The sequence below is a fragment of the Carya illinoinensis genome, chromosome 5 (assembly GCF_018687715.1).
Source record: "Carya illinoinensis cultivar Pawnee chromosome 5, C.illinoinensisPawnee_v1, whole genome shotgun sequence".
NCBI classification, from domain to species: domain Eukaryota; kingdom Viridiplantae; phylum Streptophyta; class Magnoliopsida; order Fagales; family Juglandaceae; genus Carya; species Carya illinoinensis.
This window is the reverse complement of record NC_056756.1, coordinates 5,804,347-5,829,037: the sequence shown is the minus strand read 5'-3', so window position 1 is coordinate 5,829,037 and position 24,691 is coordinate 5,804,347. Positions and strand designations below refer to the sequence as shown.

General features: G+C 33.6%; 4 protein-coding genes across 4 annotated transcripts; all 4 read left to right on the top strand.

Annotated features, from left to right (window-relative positions):
• Positions 1 to 678: 678 nt before the first annotated feature.
• Positions 679 to 2,398, top strand: LOC122309152 (serine/threonine-protein kinase-like protein At5g23170). The gene has a single exon (XM_043122520.1). The coding sequence runs from the start codon at positions 955 to 957 to the stop codon at positions 2,029 to 2,031; it is 1,077 nt and encodes a 358-aa protein (XP_042978454.1). The 5' UTR covers positions 679 to 954; the 3' UTR covers positions 2,032 to 2,398.
• A 4,488-nt stretch (positions 2,399 to 6,886) lies between these two features.
• Positions 6,887 to 12,937, top strand: LOC122311827 (zinc finger transcription factor YY1). Its single transcript, XM_043126542.1, has 6 exons — positions 6,887 to 7,194; positions 8,024 to 8,082; positions 8,491 to 8,690; positions 10,174 to 10,263; positions 10,973 to 11,116; positions 12,103 to 12,937. Exons 1-6 carry the CDS (start codon positions 7,109 to 7,111, stop codon positions 12,643 to 12,645), a joined length of 1,122 nt encoding a protein of 373 aa, XP_042982476.1. The 5' UTR covers positions 6,887 to 7,108; the 3' UTR covers positions 12,646 to 12,937.
• Positions 12,938 to 14,651: 1,714 nt separating this feature from the next.
• LOC122311542 (ubiquitin-like domain-containing CTD phosphatase) lies at positions 14,652 to 19,974 on the top strand. The gene is made up of 6 exons (XM_043126130.1): positions 14,652 to 15,007; positions 15,859 to 16,009; positions 18,209 to 18,323; positions 18,408 to 18,471; positions 18,680 to 18,845; positions 19,500 to 19,974. Exons 1-6 carry the CDS (start codon positions 14,742 to 14,744, stop codon positions 19,743 to 19,745), a joined length of 1,008 nt encoding a protein of 335 aa, XP_042982064.1. The 5' UTR covers positions 14,652 to 14,741; the 3' UTR covers positions 19,746 to 19,974.
• A 1,334-nt stretch (positions 19,975 to 21,308) lies between these two features.
• On the top strand, positions 21,309 to 24,229 carry LOC122311044 (COBRA-like protein 6). Its single transcript, XM_043125393.1, has 6 exons — positions 21,309 to 21,471; positions 21,618 to 21,697; positions 22,451 to 22,907; positions 23,133 to 23,286; positions 23,448 to 23,725; positions 23,822 to 24,229. Exons 1-6 carry the CDS (start codon positions 21,378 to 21,380, stop codon positions 24,097 to 24,099), a joined length of 1,341 nt encoding a protein of 446 aa, XP_042981327.1. The 5' UTR covers positions 21,309 to 21,377; the 3' UTR covers positions 24,100 to 24,229.
• Positions 24,230 to 24,691: the final 462 nt, after the last annotated feature.

Sequence of the window (24,691 nt, the reverse complement as noted above, 5' to 3'; positions counted from 1 at the left end):
CACACGTCGTTTGTCCTGTAATTTTCTTTCCATGATCAGTGGCTTAGAATCCATCAAACTAGTCATATGCATTGACATGCACCGTGCTTATATATTATGTCACGATGATTGAACGCCCCACTAAATTATTTTGATGCTCCTTTAATCCATCATGAGTTCTAAATCGTGTTATCTCTTTATAATTATAACATTTCTTAATATATATATATATATATATATATATATTTATTTATTGGCATAATGTTGTTAGCGCCATGACGGGAGACGGTTGTATCCGTACAGGAAGCTTTCGGTTAAGGGTCGGGCCTAAAGAATCTTCCACCGCAGAACAGCTTGGAAGAACAAGTATTGTTGAAATCCTACTAACAATAGGCTTATTATTATAAATTGGATTAGGATGAAAAAAGAATGACACTTGGAAAGATCGTATCTTTGCCGCCACCTAAACATTTAATATAAGTAATTATTGTTATTATTATTATCCTTAGTCGAGATTATTGGTAGAAATAATAATAATTGATGAAAGTATTTAATTAGATTAGTTGGAAGTGAATGAAAGAAAGAAAAGGTAGGGGGTGACCCAATATCCAGCTAATGGGCATCTATCTCGTCGCTGGTTAGGAACTCGGAACCTTTCCCTCTAAACTAGGACGCCATTTTGTTATTATAACTGTTATTATTTTCCTGAGCCAATGCCTTTCAACTCTTTCGTTCTCATCTTTCTCCACCTTTTTTGCTTTCTCTCTCCTATGATATTTACTTTTTCCTTTTGAAGTCTCCCAGAGGCCAGAGTCTCTTTATTCTGTGGGTTCTCTACAAAAGCTAGTGGGTTCTCCCATGCTTTTCCCTTGATATTGAAGCCCTCAGCGGCCAAGAAAACCATGTTTCCAGCTTTGAGTATTTGTAACTCGGATTAACTCTGATCTCCACGATCAAAAGAAGAAGAAGAAGCAGATGGAAAAATATGACTACGAAGAACTTGTGAATTCGACACAGAGCTTCTCTCCCGCAAGACTAATTGGCAGAGGGAGCCATGGATCGGTCTACAAAGGCGTACTCAAAGATAACAAACTCGTTGCTATAAAGAAGCCAACGCGTGGCCCCGAAGCTCTTCACGATAAGTCGAAGCTCGACAACGAAATAGGAGTGCTGTCGTCTCTGCGGGAAAACCCACATGTCATCAACCTTCTGGGAACGAGTCAAGATTCGGCCAACGGCAAACTCCTTGTCATGGAACTTATGCCCAACGGCTCTCTCCACGACTTGCTTCATGTTTCCACTGCTCCACCCACGTGGCCTAAACGCGTGGAAATCGCCACACAAATCGCCCGGGCAGTGCGCTTTCTTCACGAAGGGAAGCCTTTGGTTATCCACAGGGACATCAAGTCTGCAAACATTTTGTTTGATTCGAATTGGAACTCAAAGTTGGCAGATTTTGGACTTGCAGTTCTGCAACTCGACTCGCAGAGTCAGGTGAGTCAACCCGCTGGTACTATTGGGTATCTGGATCCATGTTACACTACACCTAGCAAGCTCAGCACAAAAAATGATGTCTTCAGCTTTGGGGTGGTGTTGTTAGAGATCATTAGTGGAAGGAAAGCCATTGATATGAGTAGGGTTCCATCTTCCATTGTGGAGTGGGCAATACCTTTGATCAAAGACCGACGTATCTCTGAGATTTGCGACCCGAGGATTGCATTGCCTGCTTTCATGAAGCCAACGATAAGACACATGCTATGCATCGCAGCGCGTTGTGTTTCATCAAATGAAGATCAAGTTCGCCCATCAGTTGCAGAAATTATTACGTTGATGGAAAATCCCCTTATTCATCATGATCGCGTTCGATTTCCTATTTGGAAGAGCCTTTTGCGGAGAATGGTTCTTCTGAAGAGGCGTCGAAAATTGGCTTCCCGGTTGCAGGCAAGATCATGTGCTGCTACAAAACAAGGTGATCATCATGTTCATTCTCATCTATCAAGTGGGAGGCTATTATTGAAGGAGGTTTTGGCTGATGTAAGGTCACACAAATGAGTTGTTAATTAACTCAAAACCTCGGTCTGAGTACTGAACTCAGAGAGGCTGGTCAAAAGTCAGAATCATAAGATGAGACTGGAAATCTGCAGCGCATGCATTCCAAACGCAAGACTCCCAAAAGTTGGTAGCACAGAATATAACAAAGCTACCCTGCTTTTGATGCCCCGTCATTTCATGCCGATGGACTATTATCCCAGCTAGATCTTTCTCATTCTATATATGTTGGGGTTGTTGAATTGCTGCCCCCGTCCCCCTAGTTTTTCCTAATTTGGTCCAACATCGATTTATGCAACCATCTTTCGTGTCTCTCCTATAAAAACTTTTTCTTCTTGTTGGAAAATTGCAAAGCAAAAGTTGGCCAAAATAGTTGAGCATAAGTAGTATTCATGAATTACTCAATATATTAAATATTTAATTAAACTGAATAGAATGCAGAGTCATGTTCGAATTTAGAATCTATGATATTATATAAAATTACCGCTTAAATTGATATAAAGAAGTAAATTTAATTATTTTAAAAATTTATATCTTAACAATAAGTTGGATAAAGTCTCGTAAGTAGAATTAGCACACTACTGATCATTCACATTTACGTTCACCTTGCAGGATGAAATTAGATGTATCAACGTTGGGTTGAAGATGTTTGACATATAATTGCACTTCTAGGGTTAATTTTAAATATTCGTACGTAGATCGATTTTAAGTCATATTTGGCAATTGTCTAACTGGATATTCCATTTAATAAGCTTAGATTTTCAGAATTTTCTTTAACTGGATGGAAAAAAAACGAGAAATACTTTGAATATAAATAAAATTTTAAAAAATAAATTCATAAATTGATGTAACTTGATATACTAATGTATTATATTACAGAATTATAGTCACTATAAAGTTGACATAATGTATTACATAAAATTATATTAGTTTGTGAGTATATTTTTATAAAATTTCTTTATAGCGGTGAACTTCTCAGTTCTCATATCACTACAATAAAAAAGACTTTTTTGGATGATTTTATTTTAGGATGAAATGAAATTCGTCTCAAAAAGTGAGATTTAGGGATGAATTTTATATTTTGTGCCAAAAAAATGATGGAAGATGGATACGGTTCGAATGATATAGTTAGGGACGAAATATTTTTTCCCTAATAATGAAACCATTCAAATGTAATATTTTAATGTTCGAACGGTTAAATTTAACCGTTCAAATGTACATTTTGGGGCATTGAGTAAAATTGTTATAGTGAAAAATTGCCCTAATGTTCAAACATATTAATTTCACTGTTCGAATGATGAATCAGCACTATTCAAACCTAGTTTGTAATGTTCGAACGATGTTCATTTTTTTTTACAGAATTATATTTATATTAAATAGTAATTATAATAAATTTATTAATTAAATAATAGGAATAATATAAATCAATAATTAGTTCAAAAAATATAAAATAATACTAATTCATAATTAAATACTGAATTTACAAAACATAAAATATTATCCATTCTAAAAATAAAAAATAAAAAAATAAAAGATAGAATATAAAGTACTAAATCTTAACTAGAATATATAGTGTTCGAAATGTATGAAACCTGTTTGGCTCATCTCGTTCGAACGCCTAAAAATATGTTCGAATGGGGTATCGTCAAAACAGTAAATAATTGATTAAGCTTGTTTGGTTTGTACACCCCAGTGTTCAAATGGTATGCGAATTGAACTTAGCGACAATGCTAAGTCGACTTAGCCATTGAATGATTCATCGATTCTATGGATTTCTCAACAAAGTAAACTGTAGAAACTTAAATACAGACTTAAATAAACCTTCCTACAATAGATTTAACCAAATCTACGGTGAATATTGATGGATAAATTGTTTTACCCTAATTTAAACAAATAATACATGAAAAACTAGATTTAAACGGTAAAATAGTTAGCAAAAGAGCATATCGATGTTTAGAGGAAAAGGCTTTGACTGAGTACTATTCGCGGTGGCGACGGCGCTTTAAACGGCGGAAATGGACAATTATAGAGGAGAAAACGATGTTTTGAGTGCAGTTCAACATCCATAAAAATGATCGTCTGCGATAACTTATATATGTAAAACCGTTGAACGGTTTTCTTCAATATCTTTAAATGCTATACTATATTATATAATATATTATAATATATGTTATTATATATATAATATACTATATATAGTTGTTATATTTAATATACTATATATTATATAATATTTAATATATTATATATTATATATATAATATACTACAAGTTATATGGTGTAGTATAACTTATAGTATATTATATATTATATACTAGTATATAATATATGTTATTATATATATAATATACTATACTAGTATATAATATTAGACTGTAGTATCATTGATAATATAGACTAGTATATAATATATAATATATTATATTATACTATAGTCTAATATCAATGATACTAGTATAGTATATTATATACTAGTCTAATATTGTTGATACTATGTATTTTAGTTATAGTCTAATTAGATGACACTATATGTATATATATATATATATATATATATATGATAGTATATATATGATATATATAGTCTAATATATTAACATATTATATTTTAGTTATAGTCTAATTAGATGACACTATATATATGTGATACTATATATATGTTATCTATAGTCTAATATATTAACATATTATATTTTAGCTATAGTCTAATTAGATGACGCTATATGTATATATATATGATAGTATATATATGATATATATAGTTTAATATATTAACATATTATATTTTAGTTATAGTCTAATTAGATGACACTTTATATATATGATACTATATGTAGATATATATAATCTAATATAATATGCTTGATTATGCTATAATATGATATTACTATGTTACTAAACTATAGTGTCATCTAATATATCTACATATATTAATATTGTTCTTTTATTTAAAGTTATAGTGTAAAAAAAATATTATTAAACATTTACCAAATCGTTCGAACTCTTAATAATAAGCGTTCGAACGGAACAATAATATTTTAGCTCATCTAGAACAGAGCAGGAATGCATAGTTTATTGTTCGAACGGGAAATATTATGCAAATACACGACAGAATCTCATTCTCGCCCTCTTCTTGCCGCTCTCAGTCTCTCATTCTCCCTCAATCTAGCCCCAAAATACTACTAGTTATCATTTCACTCAATCATTCTCGGATTAATTCGTTATTTTTACTGCTTTTTGGGGAGCTCATTCGCATTGGGTACACGACACATTTAATCTCCTTGCCTTTTCATCTCCATTAACCCAAATATGTGACTTATATTCTCATTTGGTTTGAATATGATATTTTGTAATGTTAAAAATTTGTTTGTTCTTGATATTGTTGTTTGTGTTGTTATGAGTTCGGGATTAATGGCGTTTTCTATTGTTGAAGACGACTGGAATTTGGAACATACTCGTTCAAACGGTTTAGAATTATCGTTCGAACGTGTTTGTTTTAGTTCAAACATAGTTTAACACCGTTCAAATGAAAACTTATGCATCAATGTATTTACAATTATAAATTAGAATATATAAGGATAGTTGTCTATAATGATTATTCAAAAATTGTTTAAAAATACTTAAACTAAGTAAGAATACAAATAGTTAATACGAAATCTTAAAATAAAAATTAATAGTTAAGATATAAGAATATTTAAATAGTTAATTATAAATTAATAAAATGAAGTATTTAAATTAAAATACTACTAAATCTTAAAATAAAAATATAAATAGTTAAGATTTAATAATATTTAAATAGTTAATTCTAAATTACTAAAATGAAGTATTTTAATTAAAATCTTAAAATTAAAATGCAAATAGTTAAGATTTAATAATACTTAAATAATTAATATTTAAATTAATAAAATAAAGTATTTAAATTAAATTCTACTAAATCTTAAAATTAAAATACAAATAGTTAAGATTTAATAATACTTAAATAGTTAATTATAAATTAATAAAATGAAGTATTTAAATTAAAATACTACTAAATCTTAAAATACAAATAGTTAAGATTTAATAATATTTAAATTGTTAATTCTAAATTAATCAAATGAAGTATTTTAATTAAAATACTACTAAATCTCAAGATTAAAATGCAAATAGTTAAGATTTAATAATACTTAAATACTTAATATTTAAATTAATAAAATAAAGTATTTAAATTAAAATACTACTAAATCTTAAAATTAAAATACAAATTAGGTTTTTCTTGTATAAATAATATGTTGTTATTGTTTCACACGTGTTAGTATATCTTGCATTGTTTGTTCATCAAAATAAACAATTGTCTAATATTAGATGGTAGAATATTTAATTAAAAGATTTTGCTACTCATTATTTTTACACACTATATATCACATTTTTAAAATTTTTAAAAAATGCTTTTGGTTTTATTATTCTAAAATTAATTGAATTATTCTACTTATTATCTATATACTATATATTTAGTAAGAGAAAAAAATAAAAAAATAAAAAATTATACCTAGTGTATATATGAATAATGAGTAGAATTTTTCTATCTAAAAATAATAATAATGTTGACTCGTTTGCTCTTGCTAGTTGCTAGTTTAAAAGGAAAAATCTAGTTATAAATATAATTACGTATTAATATATGCACTAATCTAATGTAATTGGTTAAAAAATAAATTTTCTTAAAAATAATATTAATTTAAATTTTAAATATGAAAGAATCAATATTGGTACGCAGATTAGAATGTAACTTTATTTATAGGTAGCAAAATTCAGCTTAAAAAGGGTTATGAAATAGTTAGACCGGCCGGTTGGTTCGTTTGAGTCAACGTGATCCGGTCGAATACGGTTCGATCATTCCAGTCCGCGAAGCGCAAAGCACCAAACAGATTAATCCTACCGGACATGGACGAGTCCCTCGAGCTTTTTCCCTGGCTCGCTGTCCTAATTTCTCTCGCCTCTTTATTTTTGCCTGGTCGAAACCCTAACCCAAGCTTTGATCCATAAAGGCTCCGTTGATTCTCAAAGTTCGCTTTGAATGCATAAGGAGGACAAAGGGACAAAGAGATGGACACGCAGTTCAATCACAATCTATTCGAACGCCGCCCCATTATAAAGTCCAGGACCCCTGCAGTCAAGTGGTTTAAGGAGTGGTATGTTTTTTCTTGTATTTTTTCTTCTTATTTTTTGGTTTAATTACTTTTTTCTTTTTCTTTTTGGTTAATCTTCGTCTCCTGCAGTTTCTAGGGCTAAATAACTGTTATTGTTTGGTTCCAGAGAAAACCTACGTAAAGAAAAATAAAAATAAAAAATAAAATTTTAGATAATTTGGTCACGAGCCTGAGTCGTTTGGGGTTTTTGGTCACGAGCCTGATTCGTTTGGGGTTTTTCCCTGGTTAAATAACGAGAGTGTCTGTTTATTGGTTCAATTATATTGTTATCTCTGTTCAATAAAATTGAGGAAAATAGAAAAAGCAAGTTACGTTTTTTAGATGCTATATAATGTTCTTTGTTCGGTTTCTGAGACATGAGACATGTTATAAAGGAAGAATGCTTCGGGTATTGTGGTTAATTTAGCCTTAAAGTTGAGTGGTTGGTTTGTTTTTCTATTTTCCCAAGCATACAAAATATCAGTGAATGGGTCTCAATTGCTCAATTGTGGGTTGATTGGTTTGTGGCAATGAGGAGGAGAAATAAAAGTAAAATCTTGGATTAAGTTGGGCAGGGTTTTATCTCCAATGAGTTATGTTTTGGGTTATTGATTTCTCGGAGTTTCAATTGAATATAGTTAAATCATTAACTTATCACTTCGGTTCTGATTTGAAGAAGGGATATACGTTTCCGCTCTCTCTATATATTTAGGAACCAATGGGATACTTAGAATAGAATATTTTATGAGATCTTTGTGCGCTACATGATTGGTTTTGCTGTTTAATCCTTTCATGTGTGTTGCATGCTAATGATATACTGGTTTTATTTTAGGGTTCCCCAAGATGTTGTAGCAACTGGTGGGAAGTGCTTAGTCTTGAAATGGGTCACAGGTAGTCTTACTTGCTTTTTACCTAGCCTCTTTTTAAAATATTTTTCTCTATTATCTGCCCCGGTAGGAGAAATCTTCACGCACAAATGGTATGAATGTATCTTTCTTATCTTTAAAAACTAAACAGATTTTCATTCAACTACAACTTCTGGTGCCGATGCTTTTTTAAGGGGCTGAATTTTTTTTCTAATTATTAGAAGGGGAGACAGAAAAATTTCTGATGTCAGTGTATGAAATTAAATGAGTCTACAATCAAAAGATCAACAACAAGCATACATGTTTTAACCCATATGTACCTGTATTGAATTACTTAGTTCAACACTGCAATAAGCTTCCAAGAATGCAGCACTTCCTTTAGTGCTTTGTCATGTGAGTTTGGCCTAATGTTTCTCTTTCATGCTTTGCTTAGAGGAAACCTTGAAGGCCTTGAAAGAAAAGGCAAAAGAGCTAGAGGCACCAGAGCCAGAACCAGAACCAACGACTGAAGTACTTTTCCTTTGCAGCTACGAAGGTTGTGGCAAGACCTTTATTGACGCTGGTGCTTTAAGGAAGCATTCTCACATCCATGGAGAGAGACAATATGTTTGTCATTATGAAGGATGTGGAAAGGTATATTTCCCAACGTCTTGGCTATGTTCCTTTTCTTTTCCCTTTGGTATTTGTTTTTAGTTCTTTTTTTTCCTTCTCATGTATATGCTCCATGTATTTAGGCAATGCCTTTTTTATCATAAATAAAATGTTGCTTGTAAAAAGAATTCCTTGTTTTTCTCAATTTGTTTCGAACAAGTTCTTTTTAAAAATAGAAGTTTTGAACTAAGTAACAAAACTATGGGAAGTGGAAATTGGTTCACAGTTCTAAATTTCAATGATCTGAGGCTATGATAAGTTGCATCATGAAATAGCCAATATGAAGTAGCAGTATTGTTATTGATGTAGTGCATATTTGGAAAACCAGTCTACGTGAATTTATGTTGAGGACTTCATGCTGAAACTCAAGGTCCTCGGGCTGGGAATTATAGAAAAATGTGTTTAGGTTTGTAGTTTGAGTTTGACTTGGAAAGCTTGGATTTCTAAAGTGAAAAGGGGCTGAAACAGAGAACATTAGGTTGCAGAAAACCTTCTGGTAGCAGCAATAGCTGGGTTTGGCTGGTTTTGATAGGTTGTTTGGCGGCCCTGTTTGGGAAACAAGTATGGTTTTAGGGATTTTATGGGGCAAGGGAAGGAGCTTGATTTGATGGCTGCAAAAGAGGGGCTAAGGAAATTCTGATAAAATCTATGCATGGTCTGTGAACACCAACTTGAACAGGACCTAAGAAAGAAGAAGATGATTTGGAAAAACTCTAGACACAGAAGCCTTTCATAAACCAAACCACTCAATTTTCATTAATCAACTTCAATTTGTTTGAGTATAAAGATCCACTTACGTAGAATGTATACCTCCTATTTCCATTGGTCTTAAGTAAAATTTACCTTATGAACAAAAAAAAAAAAAAAAAAAAAAAGCTTCTACTTTGATTGTTAAACAAATTCTTAACTGGACTGGAACAAATCCCATAGATAAAAGTCTACCAACTAAATAAGAATCACATATCCAGAGGTAATCATATTCTGCAAAGGAAAGTTTAAGCTCATAGGAAAGAGATAAGCATCAATTATGCAATGAGAATCAGGTAATCTTTTGAGGTGCACAATCATGGGAATTTCATGAGATGGTACAAGAACACATGAATGGATTGAAATCAAATCACTTGGAGGAAGAAAGAAAAGAAAATGCAGGCATTGTAAGTTTTAGAGATTTCACTTTCTGATTTAACCCTGTAGTCTGAACTTGCCAAACCGCATATAGATATGGCTGGGTTGTTGGACTGGATTGAGTGTGATCAACATTATATGTATATATATATAAATATATATATATATATATTGATATATCTATATGTGCTTAGAACAACTTCTCTTCTGGTCTCTTCTTGTCTGGTTGTTCAACATTATACAATATCACCAATCATTCTTTTTTTGCTCTACATTTCATTTTTTTTCTTTTCCCATCGTGATTATTTAACATTCTCAAAGGGTTGTGTATATGTGGCAGAAATTTTTGGATAGTTCAAAATTGAAAAGACACTTTCTCATTCATACTGGAGAAAGAGATTTCATTTGTCCTCATGAAGGCTGTGGTAAGGTGATTAATCTGCCTTCTTAGATTCTTCTTGAATGATTTCTATGCTGTTTTTTCTTATATATGTGTGTATGTTTGTATGCAAATATATTATGAGTGGTATTTACTTATAAAAGTTATTTAAGTGCAAGTTTTGTACATAGTTTATTCCGTGCTTGAAATATGGCCAAGATTTTTCACAGCTCTGTCACATTTCGGTTTTAGGAGAGGCAATCGGAAAACATTCTCACTTGATCGGTGGTTTTGTTGATGTATCTGTTTCCACAATCAGATTTATGTCTGATTTTTTTTTTTTTTTTTTACAAACTGAAAGTTGACTATTATATGAAGATACAAGAATTAGTTGAATTTAAGCATATCAGATGGGAAGGTTGTTTTCTTCCTCCCCTCCTTCAATGAAAGTGGCAGTATTAGCACCTGGATACTCTGTCTCTGGTTTGGATATGATCCATCTGTCAAACAAGAATACTGTCCAATGAAAAAATTAATTGATGGTGCCATAGTCAACCAAGCATCGTCTTGTTTATTCTTGACCTAACATCAATTTGTTGTGAAGTTCCCTGTACCTTCTTATACTCTGACCAACTCAGATTAATCATATCTTTGTTTCTGCTTCAAAAAGCTTCTTTATGAGTTATGTTTGTCTGCAATCACGCGTGCAAGTGCACCCGCACATATGTTTGTTCTGACAAGTTTCTAATATGAATTGCAGGCATTTTCTCTGGATTTCAACCTAAGGTCACACATGAAAACACATTCACAAGAAAACTATCATATATGCCCATACCCAGATTGTGGAAAGAGATATGCTCATGAGTACAAGCTGAAGAACCACATTGCATCTCACCATGAAAAGGTGGGGTTCCACTTCTTTGCTTTTGCCGTTACTGACATATTCTTGTGCTATTCGCTTTGAAGGTGCTTTATTAGATCTTACCATAAAGTATTTTTCAGGGCATCTAAATTCTTCTATCTTGAAAGAAAGTCCATCTTCCTTCACTAAATCTTCCAGATTTGCTTTTGAGCCTTTACATGAATACTGTCTTGACTCAAGCTCAAATATGGATCCTCTTTCACTGGTGCATTTGTAGGTCTCCATTGCACAAATCCAAAGTAGAGTCTCTCGTCTTTTGGATTGGATTAATCCTACCTCTAGAAGGGATGGCTTCATTCTTATTGAGTCGCGCAACCAATAAATGCTATTTCAAACGATGTACCTGCATCCCCAATAATCATCTATATTATTGAGGTTTTTGCTTTTTGGTAATTTTGGATTTCAGGCAACCTTTTTGATATTGTGTTTCTATAGGTTTTTCTCTATCTAACAAGGTGTGGCTGCCAGACATAAGAGTTGGAAAACAGAGTAAATTCTCTTTCAAAATGCTATTCAAGACCTGATCCTGTCTTGCTTAAGTAAAGCTCAGGTTATGAAATCTCTTAGCCCTAGGTAGAGGAGTCGACGGGCACGCATTCACAGGATCTTTTGTGTGCTCAGGTTTTTCAATTCATTGGACCGATCTTTTGTTTAAACGTGCAGTGGCTTGTTGGTGCTTGAAATACTTACTAGTGCTAGGTACTCAATTTGTAGCTTGCCTTCAACCCTGAATTCTGGGAGAAAAAGAATCAATAGGCTTAAAGAAGATTTTTATTCCATTGCTCATGCGAGTCAACAAAATTATGGCAAAGTACTTATTTTTCTTTGTAAGCTCCGTTTTCACGCATGCCATCTAGCACAAGGACCATCCTCTGCATTTAAAATAAACACCAAAATTTAATAGGTGACATAATTAGTACAAAAGCTTCTTTCCATGTTATTTTACTGATCTCACCGTTAATTTGCAGAGTGTGACCATGGATGTCACAAAATACACACCTCCCACAGAGAAGCAGAACAAAACTCCCAAGCCTTCTTCTGGGGTTTATGGCTCCGCATCATCTGACCGCCCTTATGCATGTCCTTATGAAGCGTGTGATAAGGCCTACATTCACGAATACAAGCTTAAACTCCATTTGAGGAAAGGGCACCCTGGCCACATGTCTGACGAGAATGCAGAGAATGCTCCAGCTCAAGTTGATAATGAAATGGATGAAGCCAGTGACCAAGATGCCTATGGTGGAAAACGTGCAAATGGCAAAAATCAGAAACAAAGCAGTAGGCCCAAACCGAACTTGAAGTTACCTCCTCCAAAAGTTGCACAGCGTAAAGGCTCGACTCCATCTGCTATCCCTGTGAATGTAATGAAAAAACCATGGCCGCTCAAAGAAGAAGGCTACGAGGAAGAAGATAGTGAAGAAACAGAGGAAGACCGTGACAATGTTGAGGATGGTTGGAGATACGCGGAAAACAACGAGGACGATGATGAAGAAACAGATTTTGAAGACTAGTAGATGTTAATCATCAATGACACTCTGAATGACTGAATGTAACCTACCCTATTCATCTCCATCTCTCTTCTCTCTCTCTCTCTCTCAACTCTCTTTAAATATTACTATTAGAAAAAATTGATTTATCATTCATTTTCTCATCATTTTATAATATTGCATGAGATGATAGACTCACAAGTAAAATATAATAAATAGTCTCCGATCATCTAATGCAACATTATATGATGATGAGGGGATGATGAGAATTCAGATAATAAGTAGTATTACTCTTATTATGATTATTTTTTGACCATCAGCTTTGCACTTTTACGGTTTGGAAGGTGCTTGCGGGCTGCCTAACACTTACTATTGGGCATACCACTAGCACAAATGTGGGGATTTTATTTTTTTATCATTTTTTTTCTTTGCAAATATTTTTCTAACATCCTTAATTATTAAGAAAAAAATGCAATTTCACTAATAATTACTTTTTTAACTATTAAGTAAAAACAATTTAAATTAAAATAATTAAAATATATGAACGGTAAGTTTAAGGAGTTCCACTAACATTTTCTTTTACGGTCTAATTTTGTCAAAGAAGAAATCATGAAATCCTGATAAAACTTTACGTCTCTTGCTTTCCTTATTTTCTTTATTTATTCTTTTATTATTATTATTTTTCTTCTGAAAACACTTATGTGGTATGTTTGGCAAGTTGAAACGGGTATTGCTTCTAGGACTTGTTTTAATCCATGGTGTGGTGTTTGAACTGGATCCGAGTGAAACGAAGTGGTTTAATAGCGAGTTGATCGCTACTTGTATGTAATAGTAGCTTATGAATTGCTTACCGTTCTTTTAGGTTGTATTTGAATGTTAAGATGATTTTAATTGATTTATAAATGATAATATTTTGTAAGTTTTATTAAAATGTGTTTGAATATAAATAAATTGAAATATATATTTGAACGTATAAAGCAGGTTAAGATGAGTTTAAATTTTTTATAAAAAGTTAAAAAAGTAATGAATCTTATCAATAATTAATTTGAGATGGATTGAGATGATTTTAACATTCAGACATTATTATTGTCAGGTTAAGAGAAAGATTAGGTTCTGCTTGGTCACTAAGAATTTTTAGATGATAATTTTGAGTTTTAAGATTAAATATTAAAATAATATTATTATTTTAGAATTTGAAAAAATTAAGAAAAAATTGAATTGTTTATTATATTTTGTATGGAAGTTTGAAAAAATTATAATGATGAGATGAAAATTTTATATTTGAGATGAGAAATCTTGATGGCCAAACAGATTTGTGCAATTTATGTGCTTGTTTGGCCGATGCAAACTCGAATTTAGGAGTTAATTTTGAATTGATTTTTTCAACTACAATTCAACCAATGGCAGAAATTACACAACCCTAATAAGCTAGTAAGTGGGGCCTGTAATTGAACTTAAAGAGTTAATTATATAAGACAAAATATCCGATCGATTAAATTAACCATGGAACGAGTTTTTAAATCCCTTCAATTTGGTTTTGTTGTTTTCCTTTTTTATCGGTTTTACTTTCAAATGTTCTTTAACTATAATTTATAAGGAGACTTCGGAAAACATTTACAAATTAAGATAAACAAAAATGGTAAGAAGGATGTTTATATAACATAATTTAATTTAAAATATAAAATTTAAATTTAAATCTTATAATTTAAGCAAAATGAATATTATGTTTTACATATTGACTTAAGAATAGAATAATTAAAAAATAAAATTATAAATCGATATATCATGAAAATATATTTTTAAGAGTAATGCTAAATAGTCGTGAAGTGTATAAATATTATGTAATTTTTTAAAAAAAAAGAGTAATATTTATTATTAAAATAATTAATTTTTTATTATTTATATTTTGTATTTATTTATCTTTTAAATGGTTACGTAATGTTTGTGTATTATACTACCGTAAAGATCATTTATATTTTGTTAATGTAAGAAATTTCTGTGAGTAAATAGAACATATATAATGGCAAAGCCCGAGTAATCAGTACCCAGGCTCGCCACAGAGAGGAGTGAGCGTGGCAGCGTGCGACAGAACAGGAGGAGAGGGTCGCTTCGACAGAGCAATGGCTGCGTCGGCTTCGACAACAATGTCTCTGCCAGAGGAGGAGCTTACGCTGACAGTGAAGTGGAGCGGCAAGGAGTACACGGTGCGAGTGTGCGGTGACGACTCGATGGGCGAGTTGAAGCGGCGAATCTGCGAGGTCACCAACGTGTTGCCGAAGCGGCAGAAGCTTCTCTATCCCAAAGTCCTTGGATCCAAACTCGCCGATGACTCCGTCTTGCTCTCTCAACTTCCCCTCAAGTCCTCCCTTAAGATGACGATGATTGGGTATTAGTATTACGACCTCTACGTGTTTGGGGGTGTTTTGACTGATTTGTTGTTAACCTGGTCGGTTTACTCTACGTTTTTTTCGTTGTTAAATTAAGAAAATTTTGATATTAAACGAAAAATGCAAAAGGAAGTGTTCGTTGATGGTTTTCTTTTAACAGGCCTTCCTCCCTAACACACAAACTAGGTTAATTCAGTTGGCATATTTGATGGTGGGGTTTTCCTTAATGGGGTTTCATTTAATGTATAATGGAATTTCAACTTGCGTTAAAAAAATGAAAAAAAGTAATTATTTTTGCATTTTATTATAGTCTTTAAAATCGGGTTTTTAGTTTTTTTAGTTTTTTTTTTTTCAATAATTGAGATACTTCAACTTTTGTTTTCATTAGATTGAGGTATATCGCCTTTGTTGTAACCCTTCGTAAAAGATGAAAGTAGAAGCATTTTTTGAAGGATGATATAAGAGGACCATATTCCCAAGCCTGTAAATATATAATAAACTGATGCCAGGCGTCACAAGATACTTTTTTGGTGGGTGAAAGGGTGAAAATCAAACAGTTTGGATTAAAGTTCTGCACTTCTTCTGGACGAAATGCAAAACTCCTTTCTGATTGGTGTTTCGGATGCTTGTATATAATATAAGGCTCCGATCATGGTAGATGTTGGAGTAACATTAATTCGAAAAAAGTACATTTAAGGTGTCATGAAAATTCAAATGGAAAAAAGAGTAATAAGAGGTACATGTGTTGTTGATGAGATGTTAGTCAAGTGTTGACTGTTGACATTTGACATGTCCTTTGGATTTTCAACTTATTTCTTTGAATTAACATTGGGCTGAACTGAATCTCCAGTACCATCGAGGATGATCTACTCATAGAGGAAGTGGACTCTCCAGAAGTTGTTGATGATTTTGATCTTGAAAATGATGAAGCTGTTAACATTCACGTTAAAGATAAAGAAGTGAATAAGCAAAAATTGAGGAGACGAATAGATCAGTATAAGGTTGGTTATGCTTTTTGTCTTTTATGCAATCATGGAGTTTTTGGAGATTTTTTAGGCTTTTGATCCTGTTTATTGCTCAAAAAATCCTGAAATGGATGGAACAAATGATTTTGCATATGATATTTCATGATGTTAGAGTAGATTGACATCTGACTTTTTTTTCCCCATTTCAATACAATTGCCATTCCTTTCATGAACAACAGGGATGATATTTTGGTTTGTTTAAGGATGCCTTGCTCATCCTCTCTAGGTAGATAGGATACTTGCAAAAAGAAAAACCACAACTACCATTCCAAAAAGTGCTCAAGTAAGGTCGAATAAAAGGACAATGATGATAATAAGAATTTTGATCATGTTAATTGGGATTTTTTGGTGTATATTCTTGGTAGGTATGGTTTTGGAGAGAGATGATGTCAGTGGATGAAACACTGCATCACAACTGTTAGATTCTCGATTCTGCTTAATGGCACTTCTGAAGGATTCTTTAACAGTTCTCTCGGATTGAGACAAGGGGACCTTTTGTCTCCTTTCCTGTTCATTTTAGTAATGGATGTGTTGAGTAGAATGTTGAAGGTGGTGGTGGATAAGGGCTTTATCTCGGGGTTTTCGGTGGGAGGTTCATCGAATGGTACCATAAATGTTTCTCATCTACTCTTTGCTGATGATACGCTGATTCTTTGTGAGCCGGATCCCGATCAGATTATTTCCTTGAGGGCTCTTTGCTTTGTGAATCTGTCTTCAGCCTGAAGGTGAATTTATCGAAATCTGAAATGGGCCCTATTAGCTTGGTTAATAATTTAGGAGAATTGGCTGCTATTTTGGGTTGCAAGGTGTCATTCTTTGCCTATGAAGCATCTTGGTCTTCCCTTGGGGGCTCCTCATAAATCCAAGGCAATGTAGGATGGGATTATTGAAAAGATTGAATGTAGAGGAAAAGGATTTATTTGTCCAAAGGTGGTAGAATCACCTTAATCAAGAGCACTTTATCTCTTTATTTCCTTTGTCTGCAGGGATGGCGAATAGATGGAAAAGATTTTTCGGGATTTCTTGTGGGGAGGTTTAGAGGATGAGAAAAATTTCCATTTGATTAAGTGGGATAAGATCTATGTCCCTTTATCTTGTGGAGGTTTGAGGGTTAGAAAGTTGAGAATCTTTAATAAAGCACTTTTAGGGAAATGGTTGTGGCGATATTATCGGGAATGGGATGTTCTTTGGAGGAATGTTATTGATGTTAAATATGGGGGTATTTGGGGAGGTTAGTGCTCAAATGAAGTAAGAGGGGCATATGGTGTGGGAATTTGGAAATTTATCCGGAATGGATGGGGAGATTTCTTCAGTAATTTCAGATTTGAGGTAGGAAGGGGAACACGAATAAGATTTTGGTACGATATATGGTGTGGTGATGTTGCTTTGAAGAATACTTTCCTTTATCTTTATAGGATTGCATTGGATAAGGGTGCTTCTGTGGCTGATAATGGACACTTCTACTGGTTTTCTTCAATGGTTTGTGAGGTTTATCAAAACAAGCCTTCTCCATATCCAGTTTATAGAGAATACTTGGGGCGCTAGGGAATAAGAATTTGTCGGTCGGATCCTTTTATAAGGTTATGTTGACCCATTCTTCTATTGTTTTCCCTTGGAAGAGCGTTTGGAGAAGCAATGTTCCTCTCAAGATTGTTTTCTTTCTTTGGCTGGCTTCCCATGGGAAAATATTGACTTTCGATAAGCTGAGAAAGCGTGGTTTTATTCTAATGGATTAGTGTTTTATGTGTAAAAGAAATGGAGAATCGGCAGACCACCTTCTTCTTCATTGTAATGTGGTTAAGGCTTTATGGGATGAAATTTTTACTAGGCTTGGTATTGCATAAAAATAAAAGGACAATGATAAGAAGTCGAAAACCATGTTTTCTTTGACTGACTATTATGCATTGTAATTACGAATGTTTTCCCTGCAGTTCTTGATTCCACATTTTACCACCTGTAGTATCTCTCAGAGGGTATTTTATCCTGTTTTGATAGACTGCACACAGTTTAACTGTTGGCAGATATTGAGGCATTTTTATAACTGACTAGTGCTGATTCTCTACCGTGCATTCATATCAAAACTTAGTACATGACATGTAAAACAGACTGCCCTGCTTGATATCTTCTTTTCCAAGCCTCGGTGAGGATGTTAATTTCTCATGTGTTGAATTGTAGATTGAACTGAAGAATCCTTGTCGTGAAGGGAAAAAGCTGCTTGTTCTAGATATTGATTATACTCTATTTGATCACCGATCACCTGCAGAGAACCCACTTGAATTAATGCGGCCTTGTAAGTGGTTTATTTGTTGCATGTTCTTATGTTATCTGCATGTTTAACTGGTTTTATTTTTTTTTCCTGAATTTTCCCGTACAGATCTACATGAGTTTCTTACAGCTGTCTATGCAGAATATGATATCATGATCTGGTCTGCAACCGGGTCAGCAATCCCTTTTTGCTTAAAAAGGATTTTTAACTTTTCTAATTAATTTTTTTCAGCCGTAATGTTGAAAGACATAATTACTGCACACACATTAGGAGTATTCTCAATTACATCTTTGGAAATTGTTGTGATTATATATTAAATAAAATGTATTGAATACTTTGCCGATTGGGTGTGAAATTATTGCTATATATTCTTTCTTCAGTATCAAGTGGGTTGAATTAAAGATGGGACAGCTAGGGGTACTCAGCAATCCTAACTACAAAATCACAGCTCTTCTGGACCACTTAGCAATGATCACGGTGCAATCGGATTCTCGTGGTGTCTTTGATTGCAAGCCACTAGGCTTAATTTGGGCTCAGTTCCCTGAGGTATAGGCACGAGATAAATTTTTAATGATCTGCATTTGTTTCATTTTCTAAATCGTTGAAAGGTTGTTGGGACTGTCATACAATTTTATCACGAGATATAAATAGAATGAGAAGAGTCTTCTACGGAAAATGGTGTGCTATATACATAAAGTTACCCATAAAAAGTACATAATTCTCCTGCTTCTCAAACTGGGCACAGATGTCCATCTTGTCAAAGAACTGATAGAATGACCAACAAATGATTGGAACTCCTGTCAATCGATCGTGTCAAATTCAAACCTTGACACTCTTGGAAGGATCAGTGAATAATTGGACATTGTGCTTCTCAATCCCTAATCTGCTACGGCTGGACTGAACTTATCACCAAACCCCAGGAGATTGGTTTTGAAAATATAGGAGGGAAAAAAGCACTGATAGAACATATTGATCTCCATGAATTCCTTTAAAGTTTTTTTTTTTTTTATGCCTGCTACCTAATATTCTTGATCCTAATGTATTGGAAAGAACAGAGTAGCCACCTTTCAATGCTATAAATTGCTCAAGCTGTTTCATGTCAAATACTATGTTGGATGGATAAGGAATCATTGCCTTTTCTATGTAGTACTTTCCTAGTTTGACGAAGTTGACAGTTTAACGCTTTCTGTTCCATTTCAGTTCTACAGTTCAAGAAATACGATTATGTTTGATGATTTGCGAAGAAATTTTGTGATGAACCCACAAAATGGTTTGATAATCAAGCCATTCAAGAAGGCTCATTCAAGTCGAGACAACGATCAGGAGCTTGTAAAGCTTACCCAGTACTTGCTGGCCATTGCGGAACTTGATGACTTGAGCACCCTTGATCATAATTATTGGGAGAGGTTCACTGAGGACAATGTTAAGAGACGTAGGCACGTGTGATGGGAATTTCCAATATGTTGGCTGTATCCACTTTTGAGGTACTTTATGTTATCAGTGTCATTCTGCCGATATCCCGAACATTGAATATTATTTGGTTTAATGTGGAAGTAATTCAGCAACAAAAATAGATTCTTGGATTTTTTTGGCAACATGTAACTTTATAAGAAAAGAAGTGTATGGACCTATGGTATATGGGTGACAGTAATTAGAATTTTATCTTTTTTGCTCATTCCTCGTCTTTAAGACGCACTTTCCATCGCCAAGCCAGTGGCCTGATGGCATAACACTCGAGTCTTTAAAATGGAGGTCTTGGGTTCGACCTCCCAAATGTAATAAAAAAGAAAGAAAGAAAGGTCACCCTTTCCATCAATTTCATATATTAAATTATTTATATGCTCTGCAAATTTGTATTGTTTTTTGTCATGAATTGAGCTTTTAATTTTTAAAAAGTGACTTGCTTTCAATTATAACCGTTGCATAAATGGACACAATACAATAACATTGGACTTTAATCTGTGCTGGCTGGTCTTGGTGCCCTCTTTCCCTGGAAGGATGAGAGAGGCTGACGGAGCTAACATATCGGCGTGTAGATGTCTCATGGCAAATGCTCTCCTTCTTCTTGGGGCAAGCCTTCCAAGTCTGCGCTACAAAGCTGGACCCCGTAGGCTCAGAAAGTAGTGTCAATCATTTTCTTTTCTTTTTGGTTTAAAACCCTGCTATGAAATCTAGTTGTTTTCTGATCTCTTCCTCTTGAGCTATAGCATTCCTCTCTTTGCAACCCAAATAAAATAAGAAAGTCAAATAATGTCAAAGTGCCTAATTTAACGAATTTTTAATAATTCAATAAGGAGTTGGGCCGAAGAAAGTTTGCAATTGCCGACTACGTATACTGTTTTGTATTGCTAGTATTGGAATAAGTAAGTATGGTGTAATCGTTTTGCAAAAAAATAAAAAAAAAATAAAAAATGATTTTTTAATGTAAATTGTATATTTATTTATTTTTTATTATACGGTAGTTAGATAATTACGACTGCAACTATATTTTTATTCGGGAATAAACTCATGAAATATAATTGATGATTTGGGCTTAAAATGAGAGACCAAAATGAAAAGAAAAGAGTAGTTAACAGGGTACCAAAATCGGTTGTTTGTAAAGGAGTAGTCGTATACGTAAATATTATACGTATTGAGTTGTAACCCATTTCATCAGTGTTATATTTATTTATTTTTAATTTTAAAATTTTTATTATTTTTAATAGTTAACATATCAACACATATAATTACGATAAGTAAAATTATAAATATAGATAACATTTTTATTTTTAAAGTATGTCCTTTCACGTTAGTTCTTAATTACGTTAATGTAGTTTTTTTTTTTTTTAAACAAAAAACTGCATTAAACTTGAAGGCTACGACGGATGAACTCAAATTAAGGGGGAAAAAAGGGCCACAGAGATAGAGAGAGAGACCCAAACGGCCAGATACCGCGGATCACAATTCGCGTGAACGTTGAACGTTGAATGAACTCCAATACGTAATTATATGTTGGAAACTAGAGGTTTTATCGGCTTGATTAATGAATTCTGTGTTGAGGAATAAGAATTTGCATTTAATTTATATTGGGTTTTGAAAATGAACTCGTTTATGTTTGTTGTTCAAAGATCAAGGGGTATGCCACTCTTCGTTTTCATCTTCCTATTTCTCTTCAGCTCCATCTCACCATCTTGTAAGTACCTTTTTCTTTGCTTTAAACCCCCACAAAAAAAGAAAAAAAGAAAAAAAAAAGGATTTTCCACTGAATGTGATTCTTCTTCATTCATTTTAATTTTTGCTTTTCTTAATATTTTGGGGTCGATTTGACTTAAAACGCAGGTGGGTATGATCCACTGGATCCTCAAGCCAATATAACCATTACATGGGATCTCATGCTTGACAATGGCGGCACCTATGACGCAAGTTCTTCAATATTTTTTGTTTTTATGTTTTTTTTTTTTTTCTAATGATTTCGTGATATTTTATTTTTATTTATACATCTCATATCACACTCTTTGGGTTTTGATGATCTGAGGGCATTCCTCATTGAAGAATATTGATCTCTAACTTGGCAGACAGCGGAAAGATCAGATATTTTTCATTGTACTTGCTGGGTGCATGGCTGCCTCCTCTGTTCTGTAGTACGCCTGCATACTGCACTCCAGCAGTTTAGTGTGTTATAATTAAGAAGATCGAACAGAAACTCCTCCATGCTATAATCCTTATGATTTATTAAATACTTTTTGAAAACTCCCAGAAAAATCAGACAATACTTTTTTGAAAACTGCATGCACTCCAGCCTTTTTATTTTTTATTTTTATTTTTTCATACATTTTTTTATACCCTTAAATATTTAAAAAAAAAATTACAACATCACTGAAAAAACAACCTTAATCATTAAGTAAAAAAAAAAAAAAAAAAAAAACCCTGTCGGGACCAACTGTCGGTGGGTTTAGTGTTTTCCTTCTTTTTTAAAACTGTATCCAAAACTATATACTCAGAAAAATTAACAGGGACATCTTAACAGTTTGTCTTCGGCCTGCATCCCAATCATATTGATTTCAATAAATACCATTTTTGGATCGTATTGTCTGGACTCTGGCCTGCATCAAATCATGCATTTCTGGGTCAGATATCAACTTTATGTATTCTGTATAATTGATTATTATCAGGTAAGGGTATCAATCTACAACTTCCAACTATTTCGACACGTGGAGCGGCCCGGTTGGAAATTGAGCTGGACATGGAGAGGAGACGAGGCAATATGGGATATGTGGGGAGCAGAGGCAACTCAGCAAGGAAACTGCTCTAGATTTAGGGGTCAAGTACTTCCTCATAGCTGTGAGAAAAGGCCTGAGATTGTTGATCTCATTCCAGGAGCTGCTTATAATAAGCAATTTGCCAATTGCTGCAAGGGAGGGGTTTTGACCTCAATGACACAAGACCCTACTATGTATTTTGCTACTTTCCGGATGAACGTTAATAAACCTTCTTCTGATAACAACGCAATCTACTTCATGCCCCTCAATTTCAACCTTGGTCTTCCTGGTTATACCTGTGGAGACGCATTTGAGGTTCCACCAACCAGGTTCAGAGAGGATGGAAGCCGTCGACGGACGCAAGCTCTTGGTAGAAGCTTTCTTAGATTTCTATATAAATATATTTTTTCAAGACTTCATGATAAGGATCTGCATGATAACTAGGTTCAGAATACACTTGTGAGTCAGACACTCCTGCTACCATCTCATGAAACACCTAAAAGAGATCAAGAAATATGCTTTTTCTTTTTTCTACCTCTAGGCCTCTGTTCCATTCTTTACTCTACTGTTGACTTATTTGTTCGGGTTTGTGTAGAGACTTGGAATGTAACCTGTATCTACTCACAATTTCGAGCATCACCTACTCCAAAATGTTGTGTTTCCTTGTCTGCATTTTACAACAGTACCATTGTTCCTTGCCCCCAGTGCAGCTGTGCTTGTCAAGGACTAGCTGGAGCAAAATGTGTAAAGTAAGCCCTCTTTGCCCTTTCTAATATTTCACATTGTGTTCGAAACGACTCCGATGATTTCCTTCCAAGGACCTCTTTACTTACTATTTCTTATAAATCAGTTTTTCCCTTTTATTTATTTATTATTATTTTTTGACATTTTTGTGTCCTAAAAATGGTAGGCCTGGAGAGACACCTCCTTTGTTGGAACTACCACATGCAAATGAAGAAGAACCACAACCTTTGGTGGCCTGTTCTCGCCACATGTGCCCTACACAGGTGCACTGGCATGTGAAACAAAGCTATAAAGAGTATTGGAGGGTCAAGATCACTATCACCAATCTAAATTTTGTTAAAAACTATTCAATGTGGAATTTGGTGGCTCTTCACCCCAACTTGAGAAATGTCACTCAGGTTTTCAGCTTCAACTACCAGCCCCTTAACTCCTATGCAAACATCAGTAAGTGAAATTAAGTTTAGTGAGAAAGTCTCTGGTTTTTTTTGTTTTTTATTTTATTTTATTTTTATAATTAAGCTCGGAAACACATTTTCACAGATGATACGGGGATGTTTTGGGGGATTCAATACTACAATGACATGTTACTTCAATCGGGACCAAGTGGAAATGTACAAACCGAGATGCTACTGCACAAAGATTCGGGAATTTTCACTTTTAGAGAAGGATGGACTTTCCCAAGAAGAATTTCTTTCAATGGTGACGAATGTGTACTGCCCCCTCCAGATCAATACCCTACTCTCCCAAACGTTGCTCATAGTGCCACAGCAATGCCTTCCATTCTTTTCTCCTTGTTTTTTATTGTATTAGTATTTTGAAGTGTCGGCCTTAGAGATTAAAACTCATAACTTTTAAATACGTGAGCATTTGTTAGTGTTGTATTTGCCCATAAATTTGAGAACCCAAAATAATAATAATAAAAAAAAAAGACAACTGTTGCCAAACCTATTACTCGTGTAATAATGCTCGTAACAAGCATTATCTAGTTCCAAACATTATGACGCATTAGTCATAAACAAGATTTGAACTTTCGCTAATTTGGATGGCTAAATATCATTTTCGTTAATCTATGCTGTATTAAAAATGATTAGATTGACAAGTGAAATGGCCAGAACACCTCATGTTTTCTACTAAGTAGATACTATTCATTTCGATTAAAATAGAGAGGATCCTTATCTAGATGGCATAGCTTTTCAAATGCCTCTATGAAGAAGATAAGTTTTACTTGTTAAAGACTTGGAAGTCACAACATCATTTTCTTTTCGTTTCCACCACTCCCTAACTTCAAAGACACAACCTAGTAGGTTTACTGCATCTGCATACATAACCCTATTTGTAATATACCATTTTGCAGCTTTGCTTTCCTTGATAAAAATGTCTTTATAATATACTGCAAAACGATAAATTAAA

What these genes read in the sequence shown, in the direction of transcription:
- LOC122311827 (XM_043126542.1), top strand. Translation starts at nt 7,109, where the DNA reads ATGGACACGCAGTTCAATCACAATCTATTCGAACGCCGCCCCATTATA. An exon ending in GTCAAGTGGTTTAAGGAGTG is followed by an intron (nt 7,195 to 8,023) that starts GTATGTTTTTTC and finishes GTTTTATTTTAG; the next exon opens with GGTTCCCCAAGATGTTGTAG. An exon ending in TTGCATCTCACCATGAAAAG is followed by an intron (nt 11,117 to 12,102) that starts GTGGGGTTCCAC and finishes GTTAATTTGCAG; the next exon opens with AGTGTGACCATGGATGTCAC.
- LOC122309152 (XM_043122520.1), top strand. Translation starts at nt 955, where the DNA reads ATGGAAAAATATGACTACGAAGAACTTGTGAATTCGACACAGAGCTTC.
- LOC122311044 (XM_043125393.1), top strand. Translation starts at nt 21,378, where the DNA reads ATGAACTCGTTTATGTTTGTTGTTCAAAGATCAAGGGGTATGCCACTC. An exon ending in CAGCTCCATCTCACCATCTT is followed by an intron (nt 21,472 to 21,617) that starts GTAAGTACCTTT and finishes CTTAAAACGCAG; the next exon opens with GTGGGTATGATCCACTGGAT. An exon ending in TCGACGGACGCAAGCTCTTG is followed by an intron (nt 22,908 to 23,132) that starts GTAGAAGCTTTC and finishes GGGTTTGTGTAG; the next exon opens with AGACTTGGAATGTAACCTGT.
- LOC122311542 (XM_043126130.1), top strand. Translation starts at nt 14,742, where the DNA reads ATGGCTGCGTCGGCTTCGACAACAATGTCTCTGCCAGAGGAGGAGCTT. An exon ending in GACGAATAGATCAGTATAAG is followed by an intron (nt 16,010 to 18,208) that starts GTTGGTTATGCT and finishes GTTGAATTGTAG; the next exon opens with ATTGAACTGAAGAATCCTTG. An exon ending in ATGATCTGGTCTGCAACCGG is followed by an intron (nt 18,472 to 18,679) that starts GTCAGCAATCCC and finishes TTCTTTCTTCAG; the next exon opens with TATCAAGTGGGTTGAATTAA.